Source organism: Ochotona curzoniae, unplaced genomic scaffold, assembly GCF_017591425.1.
Source record: "Ochotona curzoniae isolate NIBS_2020 unplaced genomic scaffold, NIBS_Ocur_1.0 contig_293, whole genome shotgun sequence".
Lineage (NCBI taxonomy): Eukaryota > Metazoa > Chordata > Mammalia > Lagomorpha > Ochotonidae > Ochotona > Ochotona curzoniae.
In genome coordinates, this window is record NW_024465655.1 from 828,846 (window position 1) to 846,909 (window position 18,064).

At 50.6% G+C, this 18,064-nt stretch overlaps 1 protein-coding gene across 2 annotated transcripts in view; it reads right to left on the minus strand.

Annotated features, from left to right (window-relative positions):
* OCLN (occludin) overlaps positions 1 to 12,820 on the minus strand; it is a 32,857-nt gene extending 20,037 nt beyond the window's left edge. For both annotated transcript variants that reach the window (XM_040979084.1, XM_040979082.1), the window contains exons 1-3: positions 12,771 to 12,820; positions 8,355 to 9,030; positions 5,685 to 5,846 (exon numbers count right to left, since the gene is read on the minus strand). In XM_040979084.1, the coding sequence (XP_040835018.1) occupies positions 5,685 to 5,846; positions 8,355 to 9,030; positions 12,771 to 12,820 (888 nt within the window). The remainder of the gene's footprint in view (positions 1 to 5,684; positions 5,847 to 8,354; positions 9,031 to 12,770) is intronic.
* Positions 12,821 to 18,064: the final 5,244 nt, after the last annotated feature.

Here is an 18,064-nt window from a genome sequence, read left to right on the forward strand (position 1 = left end):
AGGCTGCTCATTTATTCAACACGGAAATTGTTTTCTATGGAGTCAGCTGTTCTCCTTCAGTATCCTGCGTGTCACACAATCCTACTGCCTCATCCATCTTCTCATTAACCTTGGGAGCAACTTCCCAGTCAGGCAGCCTGAGATTCAGAGGGGTCGCCCTGCCTGTCAAACCACGCTGGAATCGGAATGCACACCCAGAGTTGTAGGGACCGCTGCACGCCCCAATGCCAGGAATTCTCCCAACTAAACCTGCTTAACATTTATATTGGTTTCCAGTGACAGCATACAGCTGGTGCTGTGGCAAAGCCAGGTATGGCCACCGCCTGCAGCACTGGTTCAAGTCCAGGCTGCTCCAGTTCCTACCTGGCCCTCTGATCATGTACCCGGGAAAGTAGTACAGAAGATGGGCCAAGTGCGTATGGTCCTGCACACACATGGGAGACCCAGAATAAGTGCCTGGCTTCTGCTTGGCCCAGGCTCAACTACTGCGGCCTTTTGGGGAGCGAGCCAGCAGATACAGGACCTCTCTCTGTGTAACTCTGCCTTTCAAATAAATAAAATACTACATTAAAAACAACAACAACAACAAACAGAATCCATTCTCTAAAATCACAACAGAGGCCATAAAGCTGATCGAAGAGGAGACCGGCTCTCCTGTTCCACCCAGACCAAATCCTTGCCTTTCCGAGGAGTGGAAAACCAGTTTCCTGAAACCACCATAACCAGCACTGACAGAGGCCAAGCTTCAGCTGCCTGCCCAGAGGGATCTCCAGCCGATCATAACATGGTTACTGTATGATGGCTGACACGCCTACTCCCATCACATACCTGCTGGCATGACTCTTTCGAGATTTCCAAAAATGGTAAGGAAATGGGCAGATCTCAGATGTCACTGCCCCGCCCCACCAAAAAAAAACATGCCCTATGAATATTCAAGTAAACACTGGCCCAGGGGCCAAACACATGCCTCCAGATCAGAGGTGACCCCGAACTTCGTGTACATCTTCAGCCAGAAGGTCTTCATTCTGTGCTAACCTTTACATTCTGTGTCACAGACAAGCACTTGAACTTAGCCCACAGATGACATCCGGACCCAGAAGTCCTGTGACACAGCTGGAACTCAGGTACATTCCAGTTAGTTAACCCTCAGGAGACATTTTGATGAACAGAAAAAAGAAAGCATGGACAATTCTACCAGGCAACTTCTCTGGGGAAGGGGGCTCCTTTGTCTACAACGAGCACAAACCCAGCAGTGCCTACTTTGCTGGCCTGGCTTGTCGTGCCAGCCCAAGGGAGGAGGCCCCATGCCCCTGCACAGGAAGAACTGGAGGGCACCGGGGCACACACTCAGGACTCTGGCACGGGGAAGGAACACATCTTTGCCAGCTATGGTGGGGAGGAACTGGGGCTTGTCCCATCTGTCATGCTGAGTCATCCATGGAAAGTACACTAATGACCGGGCCACACACTGCACCACCTAAGAGCCAGGCCTTGTAAAAGCTGACCTTTAGTCCAGGAAAAGCTCCTCTATCGGTATCGGAGAAACTGGCCGAGTTTTGCCTTGTCAGCAACTGGCCAAGTGTAAGATGTAGGAAAACCCTCATGCCCGCTCAGGAAAGGGACCAAACCAGACGATGGGGACACATGTTTGCACATTTGTGGCAAACATTATCGTGAAGTTGAACAACACCAACAGTAGCTAGAAAGATTGTAAATGGGCAAACGTCAAGGCCAGCATTGTGGTACAGCCGGCTAAGCCACTTCTGGCACACCAGAGCCTAATCTGAGCGCTTGTTTAAGTCCCAGCTACACCCCTGCTAACACACTGGGGAAGGCAACAAGAATGCCCAAGTGTTTGGGCCCTGGCACGCATGTGGAGGAGACCAGATGAAGCTCCTGACTCCTGATTAGAAGAACAGTAGGCCAGATCCAGCATGGTAGCCTAAGACTTTAAGGTCCTCACCTTGCACGTGCCTGGATCCCATATGAGCTGCAATTCATGTCCCGGATCCTCCACTTCCCATCCAGTCCCTGCTTGTGGCCTGGGAAAGCAGTCAAGGACGGCCCAAAGCCTTGGGACCCTGTACCCTCGAAGCAGACGCAGAAGAGCTCCTGTCTCCTGGCTTTGGATTGGTGCAGTTCCAGCTGTTGTGGTCACTTAGGGAGTGAATCATCGGATGGAAGAGTTTTCTTTCTGTCTCTCCTCCTCTCTGTATATCTGACTTTGCAATAAAAAATAAATGCTAAAAAAAAAAAAAAAAAAGGCAGTACCCTAGGCCAAGAACTACTTGGGAAGTGAACCAGTAGACAGCAGACTGACCATCTCTGGCTCTGTCTTGGTGTGCGCGACTCTGTCACTCTGCCTTTCAAATAAATACATTTTTTAAAAAGATTTACTTTTTATTGGGAAGACAGATTTTCAGAGAAGGAAAGACAGAACAATCTTCCATCTGCGGGTTCACTCCCCAGATGGCCACAATGGTCAAGGCCGAGCTGATCCAAAGCCAGGAGCCTGGAGTTTCTTCCAGGTCTCCTAAGTGGGTGCAGGGTCCCAAGAACTTGGGCCGTCCTTGACTACTTTCCTTTCCCAGGCCACAAGCAGGAAGCTGGATGGGAAGTGGAGCAGTGGAGATACAAACGGGTGCCCATATGCGAAACCAGCACACACAAGCAGAGGATCAGCCAGTTGAGTCATCATGCTGTCCCCAAATAAACACACTAATAGTCTTAAGAGACATACATATGTACATAAATGAGTAAACTTTGGAAAATACTTTGGTAGTACCTTATAAAGATCTACATTTATAAGCTCCACTCTCAATGTTCCACTCTTGTGTTCACACCCATAGGAAAACTCATACAAGCATGGGAGACACCAAAATATTCCTGAGGAATCCACAATCCCAGTACTATGCATGTAACCAAAGGAAAGGAACGCACCTGCCAAAGAGACAGATGCAGCCCACATAATCACAGCAGCGTAGATATGGAATGCGCCCACATTCGTCAACGGATGAATGGACAAAGGGCATGTGTTACATGTACCCAACAGAGCATCACTCAGCCATGAAAAATACAATCTAGTCCTTTGTGGCCACTGGTTTCTTCCATCTGCTAGTTCACTCCCCAAGTGACAGCGACAGCCACAGCTGAGCCAATCCAAAGCCAGGAACCAGGAGCCTCTTCCAGGTATCCCATGGAGGTACAGGGTCCCAAAGCTTTAGGCCATCTTCTACTACTTTCTCAGGTCTCAAGCAGGGAGCTGGATGGGAAGTGGAGCAGCTGGGCCACAAACTGGCACCCATATGGAATCCTGGCACATGCAAAGTGGGGATTTAGCCACTGGGCCATTGCAAAATGGTTTTGAAGACCTGGCAAAATGGCTCGATGGGTTAATCCTCCACCTCCTGACAAAAATTGAAGACTGGGAATATCTAGGGCAGGAAAGATGTTGGGGAACGAGCAATTTTACCTACCATCCATCCCTTAGTGGAAACAGCAGTGGCTTTAAAACCAAGTCAGCATGGCAACACAGAGTAAACCTTTGGATATGCACACCTGATGGCCAGTTCTAGAAATCTATCTTACGCAAATACCTGCAAAAGTGCATCCACATCCGTACAAGACTGTTCCCCGCAGTGGTATTTACAATAAAACAAACACTGGCAGGCGTATTTAACGATACGTAAGATGTCATTGCAGTGTATAACAGTAAGCCATGAAAGCAATTAAAACATCTATAATTGGAAGAATGAAGTCTGGCATATTCATTGGCCTCTAAAAGCACTATGTGTACCAACAGACTTGGAAAGATGTTCAGAAAACACAGAGATTTTAAACAAGCAAACCGCAGGAGCTGCCATGCCTTACAAGTGCCAGCTTGAGTCCCGGCTACTCCAGTTCTAACCGCACTTCCTGCTAATGTGCTTGGGAAAGCAGCAAAGGATGGCTCAAGTGCTTGGGTCCCCGCATCCTAGTGGGAGACCCAGAGGAAGCTCCTGGCTCCTGGCTCGGGCCTGGCTCAGACCTGGCCTTGGCAGCTATTTGGGGAGTGGACCAGCAAGTGAAAGATTTTTGTGTCTTCCTCTACCTCTCTAACTCTTTCAAATAAATGCAGTAAATCTTCCCACAACAACCCATCTCCCAACACATTTCACAAACAGCCTTTCTTTCTCAGGCATTCCAGCTGGGGAAACAAGAGGAGAGGGAAAGGAAATGTGTGATTTCATAGCACAGAGACAGTCTGGGGAAGACCACCTGTCCGCTCTTCAACTGTCATCCCTAAGTTCTTTTTTTTATTTTTTAAGATTTATATTTATTACAAAGTCAGATATACGGAGGGGAGGAGAGACAGAGAAAAGATCTTCTGTATGATGATTCACTCCCCAAGTGACCGCAACGGCCAGAGCTGCACCAATCTGAAGCCGGGAGCCTGGAGCTCTTCCGGGTCTCCTACGTGGATGCAGGGTCCCAAGGCTTTGGGCCATCCTTGACTGCTTTCCCAGGCCACAAGCAGGGAGCTGGATGGGAAGCGGGGCTGCCGGGATTAGAACCAGTGCCCGTCGCTTCTCGACCTTTTGGCTAAGATCAAGTGTAGAACCGGTGCCCATACGGGATCTGGGCGCTTCTAAGGCGAGGACGTTAGCCGCGAGGCCACCACGCCGGGCTCCATCCCTAAGTTTTACCTGTTAGCACACACAAACAACAAGCAGGATGTGAAGCAACCCTGGGATGAGCAACATCCAGAGATTCTGGGAAACGCTCTGTAAAAATACTGCCTGGTTAACAGCTAGGCGGTCCTTCCTGCCTAACCAACATCACCATTGCCTGCATGGCTATGTTCTGCCAAACGATCAAGAGCTCCCAGAACTGATTACAACTTGGTTACAATAAAATCAGGTGAGAGGCCAAAGTTCCTTGGTTCTCTGGTACTCCTGGTACTGGCCTCCCTTGAGTAGCAAGGTGTTTGCCTCTCGAAACCTAAAGTAAACAGACCCATCAGCCAGTGAAAACTGACACGCCCAGAAACTCTGGGCGAAACCCTGACGTGATCGCTGCCAGCAGGCCGTCCCGGTGCAGCCACGGGTCTCTGGTGGGGAGCCGCAGCTCAAAGGCAAACATTCCCTGACACCTTCACGCTTCAGGACAGGGAGACACACAAACGAGCTCTTTGTTGAATACTCATTCATTAATTTACTTGAGAGGCACAGTGAAGAGAAGCACGCATACCCATAAACATGCCGACAGAGAGATTTTCCAGCCACATGTTCACTTTCCAAATGCCTACCGCAGCTAGAGCCAGGAGCCAGCAGCTCCATCCAGCTGTCGCACAAGGCAGGCTGTCATCCAAAGCCTAGGGGCCACTGTGGACTCCCCAGGCGTGCTGGCAGGACGCCGGACCTCAGGGTGACAGGCTACAGGGGATGGAGCGCCCCGAGCAGCTTACCCTGTCACACCGCAAGGCTACAGCAGCGCCACGGCAAACCTTCAGCTTTGTAGCCAACACACACGTCACGCCCTTCTGGACTCTCCTAACACTGCTGTCATTTCGCTCTTGAACTAACTTGATGAGAATGTAGTCTGTGTCTCTTGGCTTCATAACAAACGCAAAGTTCAACAAAACATTGAGCATGAAGAGGCCTGGGCCCGTCAGGGAAAGAGGAAAAGTGCTTTTTTACGCTTACCCACTCTTCAACATTGGGGGGCTGCTCGTCATAGATGCGTTCCTTCTCCCATAGAATGTTGGATTTGTCGTAGCGGTCCATCTTTCTTCGAGTTTTCACAGCAAAGAAAATGATTAAAGCAAAAGCCACAAGAATCAAGAACCCTAGTACAATGGCAATGGCCTAAAAAGGGATTGAAGATATTGGCAGGATTAGATTTTAGTTGCTTGCTAGGTAGCAATGCACCTTCTATAAACTCCCCAAGCCCTCACATGCCTGGGAACCTTCGACTAAGTGTCTGTCATTGAATTAGATGGAGACATATGCAAAAATCTAACCCTCACCGACTGGGCCAAGGCCAGGAACACACAGACCCGATCCTCAGGATGTGTTTTAGGGTACGTGTTCCCAGCCTGCAGAGAGCCAGTCCCGACACTCGTGTCCCTAGGGCTGTATTTTTATAAGCAGATACAAAGGGCCAGTGAATGCACTCTGCCATGGTTTGCCCTAATGGGCTTGGCAATGTTATTCTCAAATAGCTTTCGATACCCAGTCATGCTTACAGCCTTGCTCCTAACAGAACCTGGTCAACCCACAGAGGAGAGTAGGCCTTTGTGTAGGAGACACCTCCCACGGAAAGCAAATGGACAGTGACCCCTTTGGCCCCGGAGACCCTCTGTTTCAGACTCTTGGGGATTTAGCAAAGACTGGGGACAAAGAATCCTGTCCGTGCTGGTCCTCCCTGTGTCGGGTGTAGGAAGTGGCGCACTGGCCCAGGAGACTCTCGGAATGGAAGCAGGTGGCTGGCCACTGCCCCGGGGGCCGGATCTTTATCGGGACATTCTTTTCCTTGCAGTAGTCCAAGGACAAAGAGGGATAGGGGTGTGGTGAGATTAGAGGACCAACCCAGTCCCCATCTCCTTATCTTCTCTCAGCAGCAAAAACATTCTAAAGTCTCCAGAGACAACATCCCCACCTCCTAAAGCAGGCCAGGCAGTGATTAGAGCAGCTCTAACCTCCAAAGCTAGCGACTCATCCAGGGAACAGAAAGGGAACTCCTGAGTCGGTGCATGGATGGAAAAAAAGAAGCTGGGACAGTGTCAGGTGTACTCCAATCAGGGTGAGTCAGGGTTGTGGGAGGACAGTGTCCCGCTGCCCCTGCACAATGCAGGGAGGCACCCAGACTCGCTTCTGGGGGAAAAAGACAGCCAGCCAGGCACCCGGCCTGCCAGCCCCCTGTGTGCGCCCTGGCAGAGCTGCAACCGCAAGGCTCACAGCCCAACGTGCGCGCGACGAATGAGAAACTACACTTCATCAAAGAAAACACCTCTGTGCAAAGGACACTACCAAAGGCAAGAGAGGCCAGCAGAACGGGGAAGGCGCGCTGGCAAAATCACCTATCTGATACGGGACTTTCATCCAGATGTGCACGGAATCTTTACAAGCCATCAAGGAAGATGGCCCCATTTGAAAATGGGGGGAGGTTTGTGAAGGGTCATGCCTTCGGGGGTGATCGAGAAATGGCCAAAAATAGGACGCTCACTCTGTCAGCTTCCAAGGAAAGGTCAGTCACGCCCGCAGGGAGCAGCACCGCCCAGGCAGGACTGTGACAGTTAACACGAGAAACGGCTGGGGAGGATGTGGGCAACTGGAATCCTCACACACTCCTGGTGGAAACAGGAAACAGTACAATCTCTTTGGGAAAGCCTGGAAGCTCCTCAAAAGGTTAATCAAAGTCATTACAAGAGCTATCAATTCTGAGCCCAGTGCCGTGGCCTAGCAGCTAATGTCTTCACCTGGAACACTCTGGGATTCCATGTGGGTGCCGGTTCTAATCCCGCAGCCCCGCTTCCCATCTAGCTCCCTGCTTGTGGCCTGGGAAAGCAGTCGAAGACTGCCCAAAGCCTTGGGACCCTGCACCCGTGTGGGAGACCAGGAGAAGTTCCTGGCTCCTGGCTTCAGATAGGTGCAGCACTGGCCATTGTGGTCACTTGGGGAGTGAATCATCGGACTTAGGATCTTCCTCTCTGTCTCGCCTCCTCTCTGTATAGCTGACTTTCCAATAAAATTTTTTTAAAACATTAAATTTAACAACAACAACAAAAAAAAACTATCAACTCTACCCTAGGTATACAACTAATCCAAGAGAGGCAAACACAAGTTTCAGCCCAAAACTTATAAATGTCCATCAACTGATGGATAAATAATGTGTGCGACATTGTATGTTGGGAATATTGGCTGGGACGTGCCGTGTCATGGATAAACCTCAGAAACACTAAGCTAACGGAAAAGACACAAATCACTTGTATGAACTACACAACAGGCAGATCCACGGAAGTAAGATGAGTGTGGCTGCCTTGGGCGGGGGCGGGTTCGAGAAAGGGGAAGTGGCCGCTAGTTGGTACGGTCCTCGGGACAGTAAAAATGTTCTCAACTGGTGGCGTACTTCTGTGACTACACTGAAAAACCACTGGCTCCTTCTTTCAGTGATACGGTAGGTATGTCACTACATCCTGGTCATGAGACCCACGCCCTTCCCCAGGCTCGGACTTAAATCTCAAGTGGGGCCTTGGCATCAATATTTTTAAAAAGTTCCCAGGGCGACTTTGCTATGGGTCCCATGTTGACAGCCTCTGACCTAAGGATGGAGGGGGCAGAAAAAAAAAAATCCCAAACATTCTTCCTTCCTACCTCCTGGGGATCCACCACACAGTAGTGGTACAAATACTGATCCACGTAGAGGCCTGAGACACCAGGCGTGTAGAACTGGTTGCAGAGAGCATAGATTTGTGAGCTGTACATAGATCCGGACGCTTGGGCCGTCGGGTTGACCCCCATGATGTAGACGATGGTGGCGATGAACATCAGGATGCCCAGGATGGCACTCACTATTATCACAGTCAAGTAGTACCTTCTCGTCCTGGCGATTTCCGATCTGATCACGCTGGTAATGAATACCACGAGGGCGAAGATGAAGCAGAAGGCAGCCATGGCCAGCAGGAAGCCCTTGGCCGCTCGCGGATCCGTGTAGGCGCCGTAGCCGTAACCGTAGCCGTAGCCGTAGCCGTAGCCGCTCCCGTAGCTTCCAAAACCGCTGCCGTACGGGTAGCCTATGCCACTCCCCAGCAGGCCAGTACTGTAGGTTCTGTCCCAGGCCAGCGTGGAGGCGACGCAGGCAAATATGGCAATGCACATCACGATGATGAGCATGGACAGGATGCGGATCACTCCCGGCGGGGACGTCCATTTGTAGAAGTGAAGAATCTCATCTTCCGGGTAGAAGGAATACGCCGGCTGGGACAGCATCGGTCGCACGTGCATCTCGCCGCCGTATATGTCATTGCTCGGCGCGTAATGATTCGGCTTGCTGAAACACACACAGCCACTGCGAGTTAGCTTCCGTGCCGGTGGACAGACAGAACGGGTAAAGTACTTGGGATAATTTACACTCTTACCCTCTCCCCAAATACTACAGGTATCTGCGCCATAGAATCACCTGGAAGCATCGTGCAGCAGTTTACTGCCCCGGTCCCAGAACCACTGACTCTATAGGTCTGCGATGGGACACATTTCCAGCTGATGTAGCTGGCCCTGGGGCCACGCAGCAACAGCTCTCATAACGGACTCGACAGAAAGATCGCTCAGGAAACGTCTAGAAAAATCTTGTCTGGAAAACACCAAACGAGTGGAACTGGACTTCCTGGCGATGGCACCCCGGCGGCGTTAGCAGTGTGCACTGGCTTTGCCGCTTTAGTGCAGGACCAAGGCTCTCATCTACAGTGGCCTGGCCAGGGTCATGGGCAGTTCCTGATGAGCTCGCTCTCCTCCCCCAGAAGACACATTCAGCAGGGAGAGTCCACCACAGGGAAGACAACGCTGGCTGGGACGCCTGGATCCCTCAGCCAGAGCTCCTGGGCGCAAACTGCAACTCTGCTCCCCATCCCAGACCCCGCCAATGTGCACGCCACGAGGCTGCAAGGGAGGGCCCCGCTGCCTGGATTCCCATCATCCACATGCAAGTCCTGGAACAAATTCAGTTCAGGTTTCTGGGCTCCCGCCCTGCCTAGCCTGAGCTGTTGTGGAAGGCCGCTCGCTGTTTCTGTTTGTTTGTCAATTTCTGACTCCATGTCTTTCCAATAAACTGACATTTTACGAAGCGCATTCCGGGGTGGGACTTTGGGCGCAGCAGGTCAAGAGGCAACCATATCAGAGCAGAGCTTCGGGTCCTTGTTACTCTGAATTTCCAATACACTTTCCTGTTAATGTGCACAGCAGACAGCAGCCCAAGTACTGGGGTCTCTGCTTTCCATATGAAAGACCCAGGTGAAACTGCTTTCAGCCTGGCTTAGCCCCCAACCCGTTTAACAACGCATTTGGGGAGTGAACCAGTGGATGGAAGCTCTCTGTCTCTTTGTCAGTCTGCCTCTCAAATAAACAAATCTTTCTTACAAACTAGAGTACACTCACTCATCTACCCACCTGACGTCCATATCCTGGAGTTGCTGGCCGGATGTGTACCGGGCTCTGGGCTAGTGAATGGGTTTACAGCAATGATCTCACTCCACTCTGTTTAGGACCCAAGGTACAAGCATCCCGTATGGGTGCCAGTTTGTGTCCATTTCTGCTCCAGCTCTCTGCTTGTGGCCTAGGAAAGCAGAGCAGGGAGGCCCAAGTGCTTCGGCCCTTGTCCAGATGTGGGAGAGCCAGAGGAAGTTCCTGGTTGCTGGTTTAAGCCTGATCTAGTGCCGGCTATTGTAGCCTTTGGGGAAGTGAACCAGCGGACAGAAGATCTGTCTTTCCCTCTCTCAGTCTGTAAATCTACCTTTCAAATAACCAAAATCTTAAAAAGAAATAATTAAACAAAACCCTTAAAGGTAATATTCAAAGAAACAAGACAGGAACAAAGCCATGTAGCACTGTTACATTCAGATCAAGTTTAAGAACAAGTGACACTAAAATGAATCCATATGACACATATGCAGAGAAGGCGAAGTGATGGCCACGCATATGGAGAGCGGGGGTGCAGGGCAGCAGCATCTCCAGTTGCTCTGTCTCATAGGCTGGGTGACACCTGTCCTAACTCAGTACCTCACACACGTGCTGTGGGTCTTTTCCCCGTGGCTCTTACAGCCCTCCTTACTCCCAAAGGCAATTCAAAACAGCAGGAAAATACGGTATAAGCTACCTTCTTCAGTGTCTTCTATGAAGAGATGCATTGATTTGAAAGCCGGGACAACAAAGACAGGGAGCACCACAACCGCCAGGGCTGGGTGGGCTGACATCAGTGGCCAGGAACTCGATTTGGGTCTCCTGCACAGGTGGGAGGGGTGCAAGCACTTGGGGCTCCCTCTGCTGCTTTTCTAGGTGGCTTAGCAGGGAGCTGGATCAGAATTGGAGCACCCGGGACTTCGCCCTGCGCTCAGGTGGGATGCCAGCACTGCACGGAGCAGCTGTGCCACAATACCAGCTCCCTGCCAACACGGCGAAAACCACACCATCACAAACAACCATGTTCCTATCATAGTCAGGCTCCAGGAAGGTCGCTACACCCTCCCTGTGTGTGCTATTGTGAACTCGACATTTGGCCATTGACCCCTTTTCTGCCATCCAACTGCTAAACTCCTTAGACTCTCCAAAGCTGCCAGTGTAGTGATGAATCAACTTGGTTGGCACTGGCAGCCACTGGGAAACTTCAAGGTTGCCTCTGATCGTAGGAGAGACTAGACGGCTGAGAGTTCTCTGCCCCAACCCCAAACCCTAGCGAGGGAAGAGGGACGTGGTGCTGATGTCCAGTGGCCAAGGACTTCATCAATCGCATTCAGTCACAAAGCTTCCATAAAGCCCCCAAAGTGACGCCAGAGATGTTCCTGGAGGCTGGTGTGTGTGTGCGCGCGCGCGCGCGTGTATGTGTGTGTGTGTGTGTGTGTGCGCGCGCGTGTATGTGTGTGTGTGTGTGTGTAGCGGGCCTGGAAGCCCTCGGCCTCTCCCTGGTGTGGGGGTGTGTGTGTGTGTGTGTGTGCGCGTGAGTGTGGAGCGGGCCTGGAAGCCCTCGGCCTCTCCCTGGGGTGTGTGTGTGTGTGTGTGTGTGTGTGTGTGTGTGGAGCGGGCCTGGAAGCCCTCGGCCTCTCCCTGGTGTGTGTGTGTGTGTGTGTGTGTGTGTGTGCGCGCGCGGAGCAGGCCTGGAAGCCCTCGGCCTCTCCCTGGTGCCTGCCCTGTCCCTCTCTCCATCCAGTGTCCACAGGCATCCTTTCTGATGGCCTGACATCCGTGCACCGCTCTAGCTTGGCTGCCGGTGTAGAGAAACCCGCCCCGCCCCAGAAGTCACGCCTGTGTTAGGAGAGTGCCAGAGGAGACCCGAGCTGGCTTTTCCTGCATGACACTCACCACGCTGGCCAAAGACTTGAAGCCTTAGACTACTTACATACTACACGTCGCTACCAACGTTTGGGAACAAGTTTAAAACTGAAGCATGCCTTCATAAAATCCCAAATGATCGAGAACCCCTCATCTTTGCTTTATACTGGGACCCCTCATCTTTGCTTTTTACCATGCTTTTGCAAAAGGACAGGAATCAATTTTTAAATTGGCATTTAACAAAAAAAAAAAAAAACCACATTATGCTAAGTTAAAAGAAGCCAAGTACAAAAGGCCACACAGTGTGTGATTCCATGGAAACATCCGGAGTGTATCAGTTGGTGGTTGCCTACGGCTGGGGGGAATCAGGAAATGCTCCCAATGGGTAAGTTTCTCCAAAAAATGACATCCATGCTCTAACAACTAATGTGCTGATGACGATCGTACAAGCCCGACAACACACTCAAAAACCTAAGCTGGCAGACTGCAATCCAAGCCAGGCATTAGCATTCGCGTCTCATACCATTAGTGGAAAACAAAAAAAGGAAGACACAGACACAAAAACACAAAACTAGACAATCTCTTGAAGAAAACTGGCAGCCAGTGAGAGCAGTCAGCGCTTCAGAGAAAGTCCCCCACCAGCAAAGTCATGGGGAGAGGGACCCACAAATCCCACCGTCCCCAAGCAAACACTTTGCTTTTTAAACACAGGATGGTTCTGAGCAAACCAAGGCCAGAAGTGAGTGGACTTACAATTCATCAGGTCTGTAAGGAGGCGGGCTCTCCAACGGCCGGGAGGACATGGCTGCTGGCGGAGTCGGTGCTCTTCAGGACCAGCGGGGATGCACCAGGGGAAGTTGACCTAAGCACAAGAGTAGAGTGATGCAGTTAGAACCAGGCTCCCAATCTCCTGGCATCGCCGCAGACTCGTCCACCGCCATTCCTACACATGTCACCGCACGTCCCTGAGCACAGGAATCCGAGCCTAGGAGTCAGCCACCCTAGCGTTTCCCACAGCCCCTGTCATTATCTCAGCATTAAACACAACATCTTGGAACTTGGAACTCCAGGGCCTGGCATGGAAGCCTAGCCGCTAAAGTCCTCGCCTAACACACGTTGGGATCGCGTATGGGCACTGGTTTGTGCCCCAGTTGCCCTGCTTCCCATCCAACTCCCTGCTTGTGGCCTGGGAAGGCCGTTGAGGATAGCCCAAAGCCTTGGGGCCCTGCACCCACATGGGAGACCTGGAAGAGGCTCCTGGCTCCTGGCTCCAGATGGGTTCAGCTCTGGCAGTTGTGGCCACTTGGGGAATGAATCATGGGACGCAAGAGCTTCTTCTCTGTCTCTCCTCCTCTCTGTATATCTGACTTTCCAATAAAAAAAAAAGAGAGATAAATAAATCTTTAAACACAAAAACAAACAAACAAGAATCCTTGGAACTCCAAATACACAGCAATGGCAATTTCAGAAAAAAATCATTTTTCACAGGTGCACAAACGGCATCTTTGAACCAGCTACTGCAAGATCAAAAAGGTGAAAGTTCCCTAAAATTTGATCATGCTACTTTCTAAAGTTCATATAAGGTGAGAACACATACTGAAGTGTATGGACAGCCACATCCAGCACACACTGGCCTCTCAACATGATCGACTAAAAGGTTAAAAATGGTGCTTTTATCATCCTCGCCTTCTTTCCCAAGCCTTCAAATTGAGCACCACTTTTACAAAAGGGGCAAACTTGCATTGAAGGAAAAAAAAAAAAGTCTTGCGGTAGGAAAGAAAAGCAAAAAACCATTTTGTTCCAAAATTCCTCAGAGCACAAAGCCAGAACATTTCACTCAATCAACAAGGGCTGATTAAGAGCCTGCACAATACCGAGGCCGTGGGAGGCCCAAGGGGCTGGGCTCCGAAGGTCACACACAAAGGGCTGCCCCACAGGCTGCATAGGGCAGGAAGGAGACAGGCATGGAAGAGTTAAAGAGGAAGGGCCAGCAGCAGGGGGTCCAGGGAGGGAGTGAGGGGGAGCAGGCATCCTTGCTGGCGGGTGCTGCCTCCCAGGCCCACTGGGGAGACAAGGTGGGGATAAGCCAGGCCCCGAGTCTTACAAGGCTAGGGAGGGCTCTGACAGTCTTCTGGAAAGCAAGGAAAGGGAGGCTGTAAGTCCCCTAGACATCCAACTGTAACTACAGAGCCAAGTGGCCTCGGGAAGGAGGTCGGAGAGCCGAGCTAGGAGAGGCAGAGGCGAACCCACACTGCTCAGACACCCGCTGTGACGTCACATTCTCTCCATATCTCAGATCAACCCTCCGGGGGTGGGGAGCTCAGCCACTGCAGGATCAATAAAGGGTGGCAGAGAGGATGAGGGACGATCCCACCAGCTTTCTACTCTCACAGCTCTAGCAGAGGGAGATCTGGAGCCAATGTTGTGGCATAGCTTGCAAGGCTGCAGCCTGCAATGCCAGCATCCCATACCGGCTCCCATTCATGTCATGGTAGCTTCTCCACGTCCTGTCAAGCTCCAGGCCGATGTGTCTGCAAAGAGCAGAAGATCACCCAAGTGGCTGGGTTCCTGCCACTCACAGGGGAGAACCAGATGAAGCTCCTGGCTCCTAACTTTGGAATGGCTCAGCACTGTTAGCCATGGCCATCCGGGCCATGAGCCAGTGCATGGAAACTCTATTAATTCTGATGTTCAAAGAAATAAATTTATTTCAATCCACTGGTTCATTTCCCACACGGTCACAAGGGCTGGGTCTGTGCCAGGCTAAAGCCAAGAGTGTATTTCAATCCTACTATGTGGGTGCAGGTCTCGCATGTAGCCTACAGGGGCCCAAGCACATGGGTCATCTCCCAGCTTCCATTGATTTCCTAGGCACATTAGCAGGGTGTAACCAGGTCTCAAACTGTGTCACTGTGTCAGCAATGGACATCAGAAGGGATTCTTCATCCACAGATTGGCGAGATTGAGAGCTTTTCAGAACTATCGCATCCACCTGGGCAGAATCCTCAGCGCGTGAGCCACACCGTGACCCTGGGTTGATATCAGGTGGCCTTTTCCCATCCTTGGGTACTGGGATGGTTGCGAGGCTGAGTATGGCCAATATCCCCTCATCTCTTCCCTACCCCCAGAAATGAGAAGAAATCAGAAGTTTGGAAACAATGCTCACACCCACTTCTCCCTAACCCTAGATCCTTCACACCCTGATCGACTAGGTAAGCATCATCTCAAATAATAATAATAAAATTAAATTAAAAAATGAGTTCTGTGTGGGCTATCCAAGTCTTTGCATAGAAGAATACCACGTATTTACGTCCATGACGCAATGAAGCTAAAGTAACCTCCCACCGCTCACAGTTGTGGACCCCCGAGCATTAAAAGCTTGCCAGGAATAAAACCAATCTTCTTTCACTGAGATGTGTTCAACACTCTGCCCCCCAAGAGGTTTGAGGTTTCCTCCAGAATACCAGGGCTAGGGATCCTGGCACGGCCTTGGTAACTTAAACCACAACCCCGCAGACCTGCTGGTTCGGTTCCCTGATCCAGCCATCCAGTCTTTGCAGGTGACACAGAGATCAACAAAGAGGGGACCTGCCTACATGGAATGAACTGAAGTTACATTCCATGTCGGCAGGAATCCACGCCTCTTGGTTTACTAACTAAAACAATGCCTAGGCACAGGCATTTGCTCCATGTTTACTTGAATCACACTGGACCATGGATATGTCTGCCTGCAGAACGTCTTGCACATTCAGGCCGAAGCATCACTCCGGAGGGCACCTAGGCAAGGCGTCACTGTACCCAAATCTAGTCTTCTTTCCCTTTTCAAGTAAGAGCCCCGTCTTGTTGGAGACATTATATCAATTCAAACGCTTTCCATTTTGCTTTTTTAAAATTAGCAGCATTGGGCCCAGCGCGGTGGCGCAAGTGGTTTAAGGTCCTCGCCTTGCACGCCCGGGATCCCATATGGGCGCCGGTTCTAATCCCGGCAGCCCTGCTTCCCATCCAGCTCCCTGCCTGTGGCCCAGGAAAGCAGTCGAGGACGGCCCAAAGCTTTGGGACCCTGCACCCGCGTGGGAGACCCGGAAGAGGCTCCTGGCTTCGGACCGGCATAGTATCAGCCCGTTGCGCTCACTTGGGGAGTGAATCATTGGACGGAAGATCTTCCTCTCTGTCTCTCCTCTCTGTATATCCGCCTTTCCAATAAAAACATAATAAAAAAATAAATCTTTAAAAAAAAAATTAGCAGCATTGTGGCACAGCACACAAGCTGCCACCTGCGGAGCAGCCACCCTTATGGGGGTGCCAGTTCAAGTCCATTTCGGATCCAGCTCTCTGCAGGGGGTGAGCCAAGTGTCCGGACTCCTGCTACTGTCATGAGAGTCCCACACAGACCGCCTGACTCAGCCCTGACCATCGCCATTACATGAGGAGTGAACTAGCGGATGGAAAAATCTCTCCCAGACGGCCATAACCCATGCCTCCAACAACCAATGAACAGAAATGAGCTGATCTGGAGCTTCTTCCTGGCATCCCATGAGGGCAGAGGGGCCCCCCAGCCTTTGCTAATCTTCCCCTGCTTTACTCAGACTGTCAGCAGGAAGCTGGATCAGAAGTGCAATAGCTGAGGCTTGAGCACGCAGCTGTATGGGTTGCTGGCCCTGTAATCTTAAGTATCACTGCTGTAAAGGCAAGTGTCATTGACCCACAGAATTTTCTGGCTTTCCAGAGAATGGACATGGGAGCTAGATAGAGGAATGAGTGCATTTAGATTTTGGCTACTTTGTTGTATGTTAGAGTTCAATGAGTTTTTACAAATAAAAATATAGGGACAGATGTAGATGAAGCTACTGCTTATGGTGCCTAAATTTCCACATTAGAATGCTTGTTCTAGTCCCAGCTCCTCTTTGCTGCCAGTCCAGCCTGGAAATGGGTCGAGTGTTTGGTCCCCTGTCACCCATCTGGGAGACCTGGATGAGGTACTTGAATTTGACCTGACCCAGCTGCAGTCATCTGGGAAATGAATCAGCAGATGAAGGATCTGGCTCTCCTTCTTCTAACTCTGACTTTCAACTACAATCTAAGCAACATGCAGCAATGATGAGGGTTGGCAATGAGGCATAGCACATTAAGCTGCTGCCTGTGGTGCTGGCATCCTGTATGAGCCCAGTGACTCCACTTCCAATCCTGCTCCTTGCTAAATCACCTGGAAAAGCAGCAGCAGAAGGCCTAGAAAAGCTTGGGCCTCTGCCACCCAGGTGGGAGACTCAGAAGACATTCCTGGCTCCTGATTTCAGCCTGGCCCAGCTCTGGGCCATTGTGGTCATTTGGGTAGCGAGCAGATAGAAGATCTCTCACTCTCTCTCTCTGGAACTACACCCTTCAAATAAATATTTTTTTAAACACTGTGTGTGACACATAATAGCTGATAATTAATGACCTCAGAGGAATCTCACATACCTGTGACAAACTCACTGAAGACTAGTCTCACAGCTGCAAGTTCAAGGTAGGTTCTGAAAATGATAGAGTACAGACTCTGTTCATAGGAAACCTAAACAAAGTCCCCTTTCAAACTGCAGCTCCCTGGGTTCATGGTTTAGCTGTCATGTTTCCCCCAAGAGCAGAGATTTTAAACTACAAAATAACTAATTTCAGAAAGCTGCATGGCTCAGCTGGCCGATTTTTTTGTATCACCAGCATCCCACATGGGCACCAATTCATGTCCCAGTGGCTCAATGTTCGATCCAGCTGCCTATTGTGGCCTGGGAAAGCAGTGGAGGTGAACCAAAGACTAGGCCCCCTGCACCTGTATGGGAGACCAGGAAGAAGCTTCTGGCTCCTGGCTTTGGATCCGTCCAGTCTGGCTATTCTGGCCATTTGGGGGAGTGAACCAGAAAATGGAAGATCTCTCTCTGTAACTCTGCCTTTCAAGTAAAACAAAAATGAATCCTAACAAAAAAAAAAAAAAAAAGTGATTTGACACCACCCACGTTTCCTTTAGCTTACCAAATTGGCAGATGAAGGATGACAAAGATCCTTCAATACATCTT